Raw genomic sequence first — 17,625 nt, 5'->3', positions numbered from 1 at the left:
CTGAATAATTTTATAATTTTTTTTTTTTTCTTTTTTCATTCTTAAAAATGGTAAATATAAACAGAAAAAAAGATACTGTGGAAACATATATATATTTTTTAAGAATATAAAAACTGCTAATAAATGTAGTATACGTATATAATATATATATATATATATATATATATATATACTTCTACATATTTTAATGAAATAAAGTTATGTTTGAACATAACATATAAAAAAGTTATATAGTAATATCACTTTTAAACATACAACAGCACGAAACATATGGCAGCAAGCCGCATGTTTTGCGTTTAGAAAGTTTTAATTTTTGCACCTTTTTACAAAAGTGTTATCCTTACATAACAAAAAAAAGAAAAGAAAAGAAAAGAAAAACAAATAAACAAAGGAAACATAAACAAATGGAATATATATGCATGTATGTATGTTTACGTACAAATAAAAAGATGAACCGTTTGGTAGTATGTGACCATTTGGACATATTTGAGAAAAAGTATAAATTTTATTTGATATTTTACAGCTTATGTTTTTATATCTTTTTATTAATAATAGTAATATTAAAAGATTATAAAAAATTAAAATTTAAAACAAAGAGTACATTATCATTTAGTACACATTTTTTATTAAATTCTTTATTAACAGCTTGAAATCAATTTTTACAAAAAAGGAAAAAAAGGAAAAAAAGGAAAAAATTGTTTAACATTCAAGTGAAATTAAAAGCCGCATTAAAATGTGTACAAAAATAAATAATGTAAATATCTATCCAGCAATTCTTATCTATTGTTTGAAGTTGGAAAAAAAGTGTGAATGAACAAGTCGTTTAAAGTTTAAAAAGTTAGCACAAGGTAATTTATATTTTTAAAGAGCTATATTATGTTATAACAAAAAAATAAAATAAAAAAATGCATATTATATATATTGATATGGTAAAAACTAACAAAATATATTTCCGTGATATGTTAATTTAAAAAAAAAGAGTATAGCGCTTTTTAAACTCTAACTAAATTTTTATATTTTAACAGGTAGGAACATTTATAGTGCATGCTTACCTTTCTTTTTTTTTTTTTTTTTTTTTTTTTTACATATATTTCATTTGAAATACATTCGTTTTTTACAAAAATAGTCGTAATTAATTAGAATAGAAAATTATTATTTTACAGTATTTACGCGCACATTTCTAATAAATTGTTTATTTTATTTTTAAATATTCTCTAAAAAATAGTAAATGTGAATGCGCTAAATATTCTCCACAATTTTTAAAAATATTTGAGAACATCTCAAAATATTTAAAAATATTTCAACACATTTAACATTTCGAAATATGTAAAAATATTTGAGAACATTTCAGAATATTACAAAATATTTAAAGATATTTTAAAACATTTAAAATTTTACTTTTCATTTAAGGATTATAAAAAGTGTACTAACACATTTATTTTGTAGAAAAATATATATATATTTTTTTTTTATTTAGTATAAGCCGAAAAAGTTACACAAGTATTCTTCTTCTTTTTTATACGTCGTTACATATATATGTGGTACCCCTTTTTTACCTATTAAGTATTACACATTTGTAATATGATGTTTTTGTGTTTACATCAATACATGTGCATGCCTTTGAGATAAATTACGAATTCTGTTGTTGTTTTAGTACAATATTTTTTTTTTCTTTTTTTTTTTTTTTTTTTTTTTTTTTTTTTTTTTTTTTTTTTTTTTTTTTTTTTTTTTATTTGTTTATTATTTTGTTTATTATTTTGTTCATTATTTTGTCCACAAATTTATTCATAAATTTATTCGTTAATTTATTTGTTAAAATATTCGCTAAAATATTCGCTAAAATATTCGCTAAAATATTCGCTAAAATATTCGCTAAAATATTCGCTAAAATATTCGCTTAAATATTCGCTTAAATATTCGCATAAATATTCGCATAAATATTCGCTAAAATATTCATTAATATATATTCCTTAAAATATCCATAAATTTATGTACCAACGTATATCCCCATCTTGTAGAGCATTCATAAGTATACAGTTTAAGTCGATTAATTATTCTTCTTAAAAAAATGAATATAATATTAAGCATAGACCAAAGTACACAGTCTACAAAACTGGTTTTCTTTAATGAAGAATTAAATGTTCTTCACATGAACCAGTTATGTCATCAACAAAAATGTTTAAAACCTGGGTGGTATGAACATGATCCGATGGAAATAATAGAAAATGTATATAAACTAATGAATGAAGGTTTAAAAGTATTAAAGGAGAAACATAAAGATGTAGTTGTAAAGTGCATAGGTATTACGAATCAAAGAGAGACGTTTATAATATGGGATAAGTATACAGGAAAACCATTGCATAATGCACTTGTGTGGTTAGATACCCGTGCAGAAGATATGGTAGTCGAATTTTCTAGAAAATATGATAATGATTATTATCAAAGAAAAACAGGAACATATTTCAATACATACTTTAGTGCCTTTAAAATTTTATGGTTAATCCAAAATAATGCTGAAGTAAAACAAAAAGTAGATAATGGTACAGTTATAATTGGAAATATAAATACTTGGCTTATTTATAATTTGACAAAAGGTAAAATATACACAGATGTTACAAATGCATCTAGAACATTTTTGATGGATATTAATACATTACAATGGGATGAAAAATTATGTAAAATGTTTGGTATTACCAATATGTCTGTATTACCAGAAATAAAAAGTAATTGTTTTGATTTTGGTTTAATCAAATCTGAGAAAGTACCTGATTATTTAAATGTACCAATTACTGGTTGCATAGGTGATCAACAAAGTGCATGTATAGGACAAGCTATATTTAATGAAGGGGAAGCAAAATGTACATATGGAACAGGTGTTTTTTTGTTAATCAATACAGGAGATAAAGTTGTATATTCATCATGTGGGTTAATTACAACAGTTTGTTATAAATTAAATCCAGATGACAAAGCTTGTTATGCTCTTGAAGGTTCAATTGGTTCTGCTGGAGCAGGTGTTTCATGGCTTGTAGAAAATAATCTTATATCCCATCCTAGCGAAGCAAGTGATATTATGGAAAACTGTGAAGATACAGGAGGTGTTATATTTGTTCCTGCTTTTGGAGGCTTATATGCTCCTAGATGGAGGCCTGATGCACGAGCATCTATATCTGGTATGTCATTTAATACAGGAAGAAAACATATTGTTAGATCTTTGTTAGAGGGTATTGTTTTTCAATTAAATGAGATAATATGTTCATTAATATCTGATATGGGTATCGAAATGCTGCATGTTTTAAGGTGCGATGGAGGTATGACTAAAAATAAAGCCTTTATGCAATTTAATTCAGATATAATAAATACTAAAATTGAAGTACCAAAATATGAAGAAGTAACAGCTTTAGGGGCCGCTGTATTGGCTGGTTTAGGCGCAAAAATTTGGAAGGACATAGATTCAGTTAAAAGATTGTTAAAAAATAGCGAATTAACATTTAATTGCACAATGGACAAAAGAAAAAGAGGTAAGAAACTTCTGGAATGGAATCAAGCCGTTGAAAGGTCGTTGCTGCCACTGTAATTTTGTCAAGTTGTTTCTTCATTCTGTTATTTATTTAAATTGTTTATAAATTTTATATTAATTGTTTTCTTTAGAAATTTAAGTTTATTTGTTGTACAACAAAAGAAGTCACGAGTATCCATTTCTTTCGCTCATTCGATCATTCTATCCTTAGTTCATTCCTTCTATCTTTTATTCTTTTTTTTTTTTTTCTGTTTGTTAAAATTATTCAAGTTGCGCAATAATTATAACAAGTTACACTAATAAAAAACATTTGCATATATTGATGTTGTTCATGTAATTATCACTTAATAAAAAAAAAAAAAAAAGGAAAAAAAGGAAATGGATTTTTCTTTTCATCTATTCAAAATGAACTATTTCGCCGTTCTAAGGTGTATATAACTTTGTGCAGAGTTTTAGTCTTCATTTTTTATAGATGTTCCACAAATAGTTTCGTTGTTTATTTTACACGTTAGTACAGCATTATCCGTGTATGGATCATCTGTATGTACGTAATATATATATATATAAATATATGTTTATATAATTAGTATGTGTTTACTTACATATATACATACTTGTTAATATTAATGTGAATTAACTACAGGGAATTAATAAATTTTGACTCTACGACGATAATTAAATTATTTATGAGAATTTGATCTTAATAAAAAATATTAAGTTACTATTCACTGATAAATTTCATATTTTACAGAATAAAAATGATGGAAACGAATTTAGATATTTAAAATAGTACTCTTTTTACGTGCATTAATATGATTATTTATTAACGAATGCATAATTTATTGTACCCCGTTCTTCAATTTATAACAGATCTTCAGTATATAGTTTAATTAATTAATTTTTTTTATTTAGAGAAGTGTGTGTAAATAATTCGAACATACAACATTTTCAAAATGTGGAATAAGAACCATATGTTTTCCATCAAAAGTGAAAAAGTGAAGTAGTTTTTTTTTCCCTTGTAATAAATATTAATGACCTTTGATGTAATTAAAAAAATCAGGAAATAAGGAAATCAACAAATCAGGAAAATCACGAATATCAAGGAAATCCGGAAAATCTGGGAAAACTATTTGTTTCCGCTGTTTTGACAGTAGAAAAAGGGCTTATTAGTATGAAGAGTTAATGAATAGGAGTACTTAAACAAAAATTAAAAAAACAGTACTGAAAAATTTTTTAAAAATAATTTTTATCTTTTCCCTTTTTAATCTTTACAGGAAAAAATTAATTTTGGTATAAAATCATTGTAGTATTCAATTTACAACAGTGAAAATTCGGGAAATTTGTAAAATCAAAGGTTTACACTAAACGTATATGCATGAATATATAGATAATATATATATGGGGAAGTGCATAATTAGGGGGTATTGCAAATTTTAAATCTGTTCATTATATGTATATATATATATATATATATATATATATATATATATATATCATTTACATATTTACAGATTTTCGTTGCACTTGGTTTTATTATGCTATTAAAAAGAGAAAAAAAAATTAGGTAAAAAAAACAAGGGTAAAACAGCTATAACGCGAAAATGATGCAATTTATTTTATTTTGTTTTCTGTTTAAGTTTTATTTGTTTTACTGTGCACACCTATTAATAAACCCTTTTAATTATATTTTTTTACATTTTTTAGCTTTTTATATATTTACTTTTAATAATTTATAATTTTCTACATATATTTCGATTGGTAACAAGAGTTTACCTGCTAATTTGACGTAACCAAAAATTTTAAAATTTCCGATCTGTTTTTTGTTTATTTTTTGTTTTTGCTGCAACAGAACAAATGATTTACCTTTTTTACATTTTAAATATATATTGAAAAATGTTAATTGTTATTAATAATTTTAAAAAAGGATAGTAAAATTATTAATTTATTTCTTTCATTATTTCATTATTTCACTATATTATTATTTCACTATATTATTATTTCACTATATTATTATTTCACTATTTTATTATTCCACTATATTATTATTTCACTATATTATTATTTCACTATTTTATTACTTCACTATTTTATTATATTTTTTTTTTGTTAGGTAAAATTTACATGAACTGTTCATTAAAATTTGAAAAAATATATATTTAAGATGCGCAAGCATAAAATCACTAAAAAGTAAATTGTAGATTTTTTTGTTGATAAATGTACAAAAGAGTTTAAAATTTAGTTAGCTTTGAGTTGTACATATTTTTTTATTTGTTTGTTATTTTTTATTGAGATAAAGGTTTGTTTTCTGCATTTTTTTTTTTTTTTTTTATAGCAAACAACAATTAGAATTTTTTTTTTTCTGAACAGATCATATTTTTCTGTGTGTAGTAGTATTATTAGCTATTTTGTTAACACTTGAAAGAATATTAAAAGTATGTCGTATTATATTTCTATATATATACCATATATATATACATATATATATACATAAATATATGTATAAACATATGTATATATATATATATATAAATGTATGTATAAATATTTTTGTATGTAATTTTAATTTTCAAGAAGGGATTAAGCTAAATTTCATATATTTTGTTTTTATTTTTTTTTTTTTGAAAAATTGTTCTTGTACATTTCCAAATAAAAAAAAAAAAAAAAATAGGCAGCTCAATATTTACCCCTTTTAATGTTTAATTTGATCTTCTATCAAATTTGCTTATATTGTTATTTACTTTTTTAGAGGAATATTTTGTGGAAGCAAATTGTTTTATTGTTCGTTGTTCTCATTTGTTCTCATTTGTTCTCATTTGTTCTAATTTGTTCCAGTTTGTTCTAATTTGTTCCAATTTGTTTCATTTATTTCGTTTTGTTTTATATTATATATATGTATTTTTTTGTATGTGCTTTTATTTTATATATGTTTTTGCAACTTTTTTTAATATATCCGAACACAATAATTTATTACTATAGTGTTAATACGAAACATTTTTGTGCACAGGTATAATGTTTTTTTCGTCTAAATGGTAGTATCCTTTAAATATATAATAGAGTAGATTTTGTATAAAAAAAAAAAAAAATCTATAGCTTATTTAGAATTAAAGCTACTGCATATATTTTATAAAAAAAAATATATATATGTATTTATTTATACTTTTTTTATATATTTTAATGTTAAAAATAATTGTTATTTACTAAATATTTTATCAATATGCTGAAAAGTACAACAAAGAGTGATAGAGCAAAGCGAGAACAAGTAAAAAAAAATATATATATATTAATTTTCCATCCATTTAAATATTCATTTAATTCTTTTCCTTTCAAAATTGACATATATTTTTTGAGTGAATTTATTTAATTTTGTTTTAATTTTTCTTTAATTTTGCTTTGATTTTGCTTTAATTTTGCTTTAATTTTGCTTTAATTTTGCTTTAATTTTGCTTTAATTTTGTTTTAATTTTGTTTTAATTTTGTTTTAATTTTACTTTAATATTCTTTATTTTTATTTTTATTTTTTTTTTGTAGAACAGGATATTATTAGAAAAAAAATTATCGAAAGACTCTGTTACATCTACGAAATTTTGTGTAAGAATAAAAATTCTGCTTACTATTCTTTTACATCTCTAATTAGATTTGTTATTTTGTAAAAATGGATTAAAGACTATTAAAAAAAATGGAGATCAATAATATGAAATATCTATATAGCTTATTTAAGATGTTTACACATGTTTACATACATACATACATGAACCTATATTGGATGTTCCTGCAATGATTTTTCATTATTCTTATCATATTTTTTTATTCTTTTTTCATATTTTTATTGTGTTTTTTTGTTTTTTTTCGTTTCATTTTTTTTTATGTGCAGTGGGGAAGTAAAATACACATAACATTTTTACATTTTATAGGATTCCTCCGAAGATAGAGAAGGCAGTTCCAGCACAAGCAGTAACGTTAGTTTAAATATTTTAGAAAAACCAAACGCTATAAGAACATTAGATGTTAATAAAACGGATTCTTTTTTACGTGACAAGAAGGCACATTTGAAAGGAGGTTCTAACAAATTAAATAAAAAGAATTCACAAAAATTAAGTAAATCGATTACACTGGATAAAGTGAATGATTCAAACGGATTATATAATAACGTGTATGTAGGAAAGTCGAAAAGATCCAATATAAAATTAGATGAAAGTAAAATTTCTGATAAGATAAGCAGTAATAAAGTGGAAGAATATAATGATAATAATCAAGAAGATAATATAAACAAAAAAATACAAAGAGACAATACAAATATTTTACATAATATTGAAGAAAATAAAAAAGGAAATTTAGGGAAATTGGTTCTTGTAAATAAATCCAGTGATAATAGTTCTCCAAGGAGTTTGTCTCGTACTATTTCATTTAAAGACAATTTAACGAGTTCTGAAAATAATTTATATAGTAGTAGTGATAATTACAACAATTCATCCTATCTTTATCCAGATAATAGAAGTAAACATTATATGAATCAAGTTAATTATTATAACACTACTACTATTCCCTCTGACATTTTAAATTCTCACCCTACTAATATCAGTTCAAATTTAAGATCTGGGAATAAGGCTAGGTCCCATCATAATGACATCTATTTGGATGCTGTTAAGCATAACGGTTTGAGTCCATATGCAGCAAATAATTTGAACTTATACCGTGGCAATAATTTGATTTCATTCGCAAATAGTTTGAATAGTTACGGTAACAATAATTTTAGTCCATACTCGAATAATTTGAATGTTCACCGTGTAAACAATTATTTTGGTACAAACGCAAACAATTTGAATGATCATTTTAGTACTATTACAAATTTGCATGAAAATAGAAGTAATATAGCTATTAATGAAAAATTGAAAAATCCCGCTTTCTACTCGTCTAATAATATTGAATATACTGGAAACGGCGAAGATATGTATAACACTGTTCTAGATGAAAAATATACTATTAATTGCAATTTAACAAATGAAATGGACTTTACAAATATGTATAATAGTAGAACACCTATAGGTAGTAATAGCAGTACAAAAAAAAATATCGATTCGTCGAATTATGTGAATAATGAAAATGCATATTCTTTTGATAAAACATCTTATAGTACAAATAATTCTAATGAATATGCATCACCTCCGACCGTTACTTTTGGTGATATAGTTGAAAGAAAGAACATGTACAATAATCATAAAGTAAGTGCAAACGTGAATCTACATAATAATAGCAGCAATAGCAACTGTGGCAGTAGTAACTATGGCAGTAGTAACTATAACAATAGTAACTATAACAATAGTAACTATAACAATAGCAACTATAACAATAGCAACTATAACAATAGCAACTATAACAATAGCAACTATAACATAAGTAACTGTAATAATGATAATTATAGCAATACCAATTACAGTAATAGTGTTAATAATAATTATGCTAACGGTGTAGTGGAAAGTATTATCAAGAGGAAAGAAGCAGTAAGAGTCAGAACAGCAAAAGATGAAAGTTCGAACTATATTATTGGTGACGTTATTGAAAAGAGTAACAAAACATTAAAGGAAAATGAAATTATAGAAAAAGAAACACTTAAGAAAAATGATATTACTGTATGTGAAGACGTTAGTTCTCATACCGACTATTCTAGGGCAACACATAGTTCGCACATTGTAGATAAGAGAATAGTTCATGAAGGATTTGATACAATTAAGATTCCAAAATATAGAGAAGTTGAAATTGTTGAAAAGATTGTTGAAATACCAGTTGTTCACAAAGTTAATAAGTACATAAACAAATACGAAATTAAGGAAGTTGAAAAAGTAGTTAAGAAGCCAATTAATAAATATGTTGAAACCAAAATAGAAGTACCTGAGCTACATTTTCAAGACAAAATAGTAGAAGTACCAGAACTGCAAGAAATTGTTAAAATAGTGGAAAAACCAGAAATAAAGGAAAGAATAATATATAAGAATAAAATTGAAACAAAAATAATACCAAAATATATTGAAGTTCCAGTAGTAAAAATAGTAAATAAATATGAAAGTTATGATGATATAGGAGAAGTTATAAAGACTGTACCAGTGAAAAAAATTGTTGAAATACCAAATGAAGTAATAAAAAAAGTTAAAATACCTATTAAAAAAATGGTAGAAGAACCTAATTATGTGCCTGTAATTAAATATCGTGATATACCAATAGAAAAAATAAGATATGTTCCTAAAATAGAAACAGTAGAGTTGGTAAAAAATATACCTAAAATAATAGATATACCAGTTCCAGTAAAAATTCCAAAAGTAAAAATTATAGATAAACCATTTTATATAAATAAATATGTAGATAAACCTGTTGTTGTACCCATTTCAAAGATAATTAAACCAATATATAAGTACGAGGGTAAAAAGGTAATAGAAATACCTATTCACAAGCCATATATTGTTACGCATGATACTGTTGTACCGAAGCATGTAGAAAATAATATGAACCATGGAAGATACGCAGTTTATGCTAAAAAAGTGGATCTTAATTCTTTGGATCCTGTAAAAAGAAATGAATTATTTAATTTGGTAAATAGAAATAACCTCAATAATGTGCAAAGGTCGATGAGTGCAGATAATTTCTTATCCAACAGAAGAATTGGCGATGGTTATTTAGCTGACAGTTTTAATATAACTAGTGAAATTGGAGGTAGTAATAATAATAATAATAATAATAATTGTCATAATAACAATAATAGTAATAGTTACAGTAATAGTTATAGTAACAGTTATAGTAATAATGGAGGTGGTCGTGGTGGTATGCCTTTGTTGAATAACTTTTCCAAATCGGGCTACGATGCTGAGCCGGGTTACTTCGACCATCGTGCTGTCAATGAAGGGGGCGTTGGTATAGGAAGCATTAGGGGCAATAATAACTACAGTTGTGGTAGTAGAAATTTTAATAACGGTAATAATGTTAGCAACTCCAGTCCTCTAAACTTCTCGAAAAGCTTAAATAGTAACTTATACATGAACAACAGTCCTACATTCGGTTCACCAAAAAATGATTTCTATTTAAACACGCAAACAAATGATATGAACATGTACAATTCGAATGGAACGATTGATTATGGAAACGAGAACAATTCATTTTATTATAGTAGCAGCGCTTTAGAAGGAAGTTATGATACGAGAGAAATAGGAGCAGGAGTTGGAGAAGATCGTTCTCATAATACATTACCCCAGATGTACTACAATAATGACGTAAATTGCGAAGGAAAACGAAATAGTGATAATTATTTATCTATTCCAAAAAACTCTTTCCAAGCTTCTGGTAGTCATGGTATTAGCATAAACACAAACGATATGAAAGACTCAGGTTATATGCGCCATTTTTCTAATAGTAACAATTCATTATTAGAAAGGAGTAAAAATTTCGAAAGCCAACATAAAAATAATGTGATGAACAAATTGAACGATGTTGAATATATAACTAAGTGGCAATCGAATAGTCGAGCCATTGGACAATATAACGATTATACAGATGTAAATAGTAAATTACACAGCATGCAAGATACAAATAATACGACCTGTGCATCAAGATCTAGAAGTCCTAGTGTATATTCTGCTGACGGAATTAGTGCTTATGTAGTTGAGTATGTGGGTGACGAGGATGGGAGATTGGGCAATTCTGCTGTTTCGAATAGCTTAAGCAGTGCGTTACCTCAAGAAATGGGTAGTAACTATTCCTTCAGTGGAACAAATGGAAAACGTGAGGATTGCGGAATGAGGAATGACGCATGAGGAATAACGAACGAAAGTTGAGAAGAATGCTTTATGATTCAACAAAATAGTACGTAAGAAGTTTTCACTATGTTCAGGAAAGAAAAACATTAAAAAAAAACAAAACGTAAAAAATGAAATTGTAAAATGTTGTGAGATGTCGTGCGGCAATTGCATAACTGGAACTTTCAGAAATATATGTCCAATTAAAATAAAATGAATTAGATTAAAATAAATTAAAATAAATTAGATTAAAATAAGTTAAAATAAATTAGATTAAAATAAGTTAAAATATATTAGATTAAAATAAGTAAAATATAGATTAAAATAAGTTAAAATATATTAGATTAAAATAAGTTAAAATATATTAGATTAAAATAAGTTAAAATATATTAGATTAAAATAAGTTAAAATATATTAGATTAAAATAAGTTAAAATAAATTAGATTAAAATAAGTTAAAATAAATTAAAATGAATTATATCAAATTAAATTATATTAAATATTTTGCCTATTAGAACAGTGACGGTGTAAAAATTGAAGAAGGTGTGTTAAAGCTTGACAAGGGTGTGAAACTTGGAAAAAACGTAAAACTTTTTACCCGTACTTAACGATATATATACGCATATAAATGCATATTACGTGGTGGATTGGGAAAAGGTTATGTCGTACAATTTATGACATACTTCTTATATTGTGCGTTTATGCCTAAATTTCAATATGCAAAAAAAAAAAAAGGACTTTTCTTTTTTCAGTAATTTACTTTTCAAAGCATTTTTTAAACTATATATTTTTTTTCGTAGAAGGTATACCCTTTTTTAGTTCAATACATGATGTGTATAGTACATATACTGCGCATTTTTTGGTCGCTTGTCGACAGTTTGCTACATGTATGCATATACGTAAATATTTGTGTATATTTGTGTATATTTGTACATATTTGTGTATATTTGTACATAATTGTGTATATTTGTACATAATTGTGTATATTTGTACATATTTGTGTATATTTGTACATATTTGTGTATATTTGTACATATTTGTGTATATTTGTACATATTTGTGTATATTTGTACATATTTGTGTATATTTGCATTATAACCAAACACATACTTGTGCACATTAAGTAAATAATAATATATATGTATATATATATACATATATTATTATTTGTTTACATACTTATTTCCTTGTGTACATCTGAGCACGATAATGTGCACATGTTGAGGAACATTTGCATTTTTACCAATATGCTTTTCCCCTTATTTTCTGCTGCAGTGGTTTCTTAAAATTTTGCAACACCTTTTGTTTTTTTTTTTTTTTAAAGAATAATGAAGCTATTAACACATTTTTTCATTTATTAAAACTAATATAATAAATTATATAATTAGAGAAAAGGTAATAAAATGCATGCACAACTATATTAAAATTTGTTATAAACTTTTCTGGCTTCAAAAAAAAAAAAAAAAAAAAAAAAAAATTTAGATAGTGATATATATAAATAGAGAAGAAAGAACTTTTGTTTTTCAATTAATGAAAACCATAAAACAGTTAAATTACAGGGAATTTTTTTTTTTTTTTTTTTAATGACAAAAAAATGGGGCTCTACGCTCTACCATAGAGAAATTAAATTTTGAAACAATTAAATTATACACATAAACCACTATTATACATGTATATATATTGCTGGAGTTATGTTAGATAATATTAATAAACGTCCTTATTGTGAATGTTAAAACTGTGTATTAAAGCTAGATTGTAAAAAAAAAAAAAAAAAATTAATTATACGTGTGGTGAACGTTATTTTTTTGTTCTTCAATCTTCTTTTGAATGTTTCTTTTTCGTACGGAATAATTTTAATGCATTACAAGCATTTTTCTTGTGTTAGTGAAAAGCCATACGTTCTCTTTTTGAAGGATCTATTATTTCACCTAATTTTTTTTTGTTTTGTTGTTTATTATTTTTTCTTTGAATTAAAATTGAGGAAATGGGTTTCTTACCTTACTACATTTTTTTTATTGTATATTCGATTAGTTCCCTATGCATCAAACAAAGAAAGCCTGGTATACTCTTAATTAACTGTTTTTTTTTTTTGGTTTTTTTTTGTTAAAACAGTTAGATTAATTTATTGTACATGTTGTATATAAAAAATATATATTTATACATAATTATAATAAAATATTTTATTTATATTATTTCCTACGAAAAATATAAAAAAAGTGTAATCATAAATTTTAGTGAATCTTTTTAAAAAACCTAAAATAATTTTAAACAAATAAATAAATTTAATTATTATATAATAATTAAATTTTAATACAAATTTTAAGATATAGAACCTAATTATAATTAATATAAATTTTTTTAATTTTTTTATTTAATTTATTATTTCTTTTGTTTAATTTTTCTGTTCAATTTTAATTTAACTTCTACCTTTACCTTTGCGCATTTACGTTTATTTTTATTTATACCTTTACTTTTTTTCCCCTACCTTTACGTTTTTATTTACCTTTACTTTTATATTTTTGTTTTTTGTTTTATTTTAAACATGAAGGCCTTTTTGTTTGTTATAGCCCTCTTCTTTTTAGGATTAAGTAGAAATAACATTAGTTTCACACTTGGAGTAGATAAATATAAAAAATTAGAAGTTGTAAGTAATGCTGAAGATTTAATAAGTAAATTAAATTTTGAAACTAAAAGCCAGTTTGTAACTTCTATTTATTATAGCTCTTTATGTTCGTACTGTACAAAAGTAAGCAGTTTTTTAGAGAACAATGAGAATGTTCACATTGCAAAAGTTGAAGATAATAGTAAAATAGAAGAATTAGTAAAAACAGATAAACCTATTGTTGTTTTATTAAAAAATATTAATAATAAGGATAATCATCTTGAAAAAAGTTCTTTTTATGAAGAGTTAGATGCAAAGGGAGGTAAAATCCAAGTACCAGTACTTGAAGTAAATGATTTCATGTTATTCGAATCTGATGAAATAATCAAATTTTATAATCAATTACTTGAAAGAGTGAGTAAAAAAAAAGAATCAACTACCCCAACTGAGCCAGCTACACCAACTGAACCAGCTGCTCCAACTGAACCAGCTGCTTCAACTGAACCAACTACTCCAACTGAACCAGCTGCTCCAACTGAACCAGCTGCTCCAACTGAACCAACTACTCCAACTGAGCCAACTACTCCAACTGAATCAAATAAAGCTTGAAATTCTGAAACAAAATAAGAAAAAAAAAAAAAAAAACATATATATACACATATACACATATATACGTATAAATGTATAAATGTATAAATGTATAAATGTATGTATATTAATATAAATTATAATGAGTAAAATGGGTAAAGTGATTATAATAGAAGAAAAGTATTACAACACAGAACAACTTTTTTATGAATTAAAAACATGATTAAATTTGTGTTATTTATATAATGTGTACATGCATATAGAGTGAATATTATATAGGAAAGTGAGGAGGGAAATATTGTTGTTACAATCTTATGTGAATGGAAAACGGAACAGTTATATATATATGTGTAAGTAGTTATACTTCCAAAAAAAAAAAAAAAAATACTTTTAATATTTTATCCATTTTTATTTATACTGTAATACGCAAAGATCTAATTTTTAATTCAAAGTTTTAATTTTTATATTTTTAATATAATAATATTTAGAATATATAAATTAATACAGTTTATTTATGTCGTGTGTATGCGTCCATATTTGTGTATATTGTTGTTATATCTAAATCCCATTTCATAAAAAGGGGGAATGCGCACTTCAATTTTAAGGAATGTTACAATATATGTACATATAATATATTATATATGTGTATATGGGCGTTCCTGTGTGTGATATCATTTACGTTAATTTTAAATTAAAAACTTTACAATTATAAAGAGTTTTTTGTTTTTTCATTTTTTTTTTTTACAAATGTTTTCATTTTGTTACCTATTTTTATAAAATAAAAAAATACATTTTATGTTGTGTATAGAATTAATCATATAAGTATTCATAGTCCTTATTTGTTTAAAAAATAACTTTTAAATAACTATAATTAAATTCAGCCATTTTTCGTTTTACACTTACACATATATGTGTATACGTGAGTACATGTGTGTACGGATATATGTATGCATGTAAGCATATATGCATATATGTATTTTTAATTCTCCTTTTTTTTTTTTTGAAATTTGAAAAACAAAGTATTTACTAAAAAAATTTTATGTCTGTGTAATAAAAGAAGGGGAAAGGGGGGAAAGTAAAGGAGAGGAAATATTGCTGTACGGTGTGAAATACAAAAATACACTGTACAAAGGAAACAAAAAAAAAAAAAAATTAAAACAAAATAACGTAAAATACGTTAAAATAGCGCATAATAAAATGAAATTAAAATACTATGGGAATGGAACAGTTTTAATATAATTTTACCATTACCACCCATATTTGTCGTTAGCTGTTCTCCTTTTAGTACAGTTTGTTTTCTGCAAAATTTCATATTCTTTTTCAACTGCTTCTTTAGCTAGCCAATTTATTTGATGTTTTCGTTTCTGATTTTTCCCATGAATAATAACTTTATCAAATGTATTATTAGCGGCATTATAAACCTTTGTTTTTATATTATACTTTTGATTTTTTTTTTCCTCTTGTATGATATTCGGTTTCCAGTCACTTAAAATTTCCCTTTGATCTACTACTGGAATATTTGCTAAATCCACATTCATCTCTTTGTTTTTTGAAAACCCTAAACAGTTGAATTTTTCAGACTTTTTTTTTACATTTATGTTATTCTTTGCATTATAGTTGTGTGGGTTGTTCGAACTATAACTGTGCGGGTTTTTCATGTTGGAATTATACATATTGCTCACACTATAGTCGTATGGGTTGCTACTCATATTACAACTACCCGCATTATAATAATTAAAACTTGGGAAATAATTACTATTATTTTGACATGTATTAAGTTGATAATTCTCATAAGTACTATCCACATTGCCAGTTACAATTTTAGTTTCATTAGAACGTGAATGTTCTTTTTTTATATCATTATAATTTTGTTTATATATTTTGTGTAATGAGTTATTCGCATTTATGTTGATACGCTTCAATTTTTGATTCTTCTCATTACCTGTAAGGTCATTTCTGTTGATACAATTTTCGGTATATGCATCATATTGATCGCTACTGGAGTCCTTGCTTAATATTTCGCTGTAATTATTCCTCATTTCAGCCTTTTCTGCTTCTTCCTTATTAATATTTTGTACAAGTTCCTTTCCCTTTTTATTTTTGTTCTCATTTTTTTCTTTGACTTGTTGATGATTATATTTATTGTCTTTAGCTTTTTTATACCAATGACTATGATTCTTGTTATCGTGTATTATATCATTGCCTTGATCAGAATTGTTTTCTTTAGATTTTTTTTCTTTAGATTTTTTTTCTTCGGAATAGTTTTCTTCAGAATTGTTTTCTTCGGAATTGTTTTCTTCGGAATTTCTTTCACTAGAATTTCCTTGATTAGATTTTCCTTCGTTTTCTTCATCACTGGAACAATACATGCCGAGTAGTTGGCCTAAATTATGTTTTGATTGCGTGCAACTAGTGTTTGACTTGGGTAATGACAATCCGCAAGGTATTCTTTGGTTCTTTTCTTCACTGCTTTTCGGATCACTTGCTTCTTTGCTTCTTTCGTCTTGCAGTTTAACTTGATTTTTTCGTTCGTTCACTAGTTCGTTTTTTCTTTCGCTCTTTGGTTCGCTCTTTGGTTCGCTCTTTTGTTCACTCATTTGTTCACTCATTTGTTCACTCATTTGCTCGCTCTTTAGTCTGCCTTCTTTTTCGATTTCCCTACTTAAATATTCTTCATCTTGGACTGTATTTTTTTTCTTTCCATTTTTTACCTTAACCTTATGTTTCATTTTTTTATTTTTTTTTTTTTAATTTTGAGTAACAGGTGAAAATCTGTTTAAGAAAATTTTTTATCGCCTTTTGCCTCATATTATATAATAACATTATATATATATATATATATATATATATATATATATATATAATATGTTTTTATTTATAAAAGAAAATACTTCTTTATTTTATTTTGCTTTGTTTTATATTTTTTCTTCACATTTTTTTGGCTATAAATATAAATATATAGTACACGTCCAAATGTCATATATGAATTGTTACAAGTTCGTTTATTTTTGTAGGCCTAAGTGTAATATATGTCTGTCATTTGTGATATTATACATGCATTGAAATATTTTTGCACAAGCTGCAAATGTGTTTGTTGATATTTTTTCCGTTTTTCTGTTTTTTCATTTTATGCTCCTTTTA

The 17,625-nt window shown here is 24.8% G+C and overlaps 4 protein-coding genes across 4 annotated transcripts; 3 read left to right on the top strand and 1 right to left on the bottom strand.

The window, feature by feature from the left end:
- Positions 1-2,068: 2,068 nt before the first annotated feature.
- On the top strand, positions 2,069-3,574 carry PmUG01_12013300 (glycerol kinase, putative; the record flags this gene model as incomplete). Its single annotated transcript, XM_029006327.1, has 1 exon — positions 2,069-3,574. One exon carries the CDS (start codon positions 2,069-2,071, stop codon positions 3,572-3,574), a length of 1,506 nt encoding a protein of 501 aa, XP_028862828.1.
- Positions 3,575-6,731: 3,157 nt separating this feature from the next.
- IMC1f (inner membrane complex protein 1f, putative) lies at positions 6,732-11,313 on the top strand (the record flags this gene model as incomplete). Its single annotated transcript, XM_029006326.1, has 3 exons — positions 6,732-6,776; positions 7,046-7,105; positions 7,429-11,313. 3 exons carry the CDS (start codon positions 6,732-6,734, stop codon positions 11,311-11,313), a joined length of 3,990 nt encoding a protein of 1,329 aa, XP_028862827.1.
- A 1,965-nt stretch (positions 11,314-13,278) lies between these two features.
- On the top strand, positions 13,279-14,505 carry PmUG01_12013100 (conserved Plasmodium protein, unknown function; the record flags this gene model as incomplete). The annotated part of the gene is made up of 2 exons (XM_029006325.1): positions 13,279-13,354; positions 13,862-14,505. 2 exons carry the CDS (start codon positions 13,279-13,281, stop codon positions 14,503-14,505), a joined length of 720 nt encoding a protein of 239 aa, XP_028862826.1.
- A 1,226-nt stretch (positions 14,506-15,731) lies between these two features.
- Positions 15,732-17,213, bottom strand: PmUG01_12013000 (conserved Plasmodium protein, unknown function; the record flags this gene model as incomplete). The annotated part of the gene is made up of 1 exon (XM_029006324.1): positions 15,732-17,213. One exon carries the CDS (start codon positions 17,211-17,213, stop codon positions 15,732-15,734), a length of 1,482 nt encoding a protein of 493 aa, XP_028862825.1.
- Between the last annotated feature and the right edge of the window lie 412 nt (positions 17,214-17,625).

This window comes from Plasmodium malariae, assembly GCF_900090045.1.
Source record: "Plasmodium malariae genome assembly, chromosome: 12".
NCBI classification, from domain to species: domain Eukaryota; phylum Apicomplexa; class Aconoidasida; order Haemosporida; family Plasmodiidae; genus Plasmodium; species Plasmodium malariae.
Note: the sequence above shows the minus strand (reverse complement) of the source record. Positions and strands in the feature narration are given on the sequence as shown.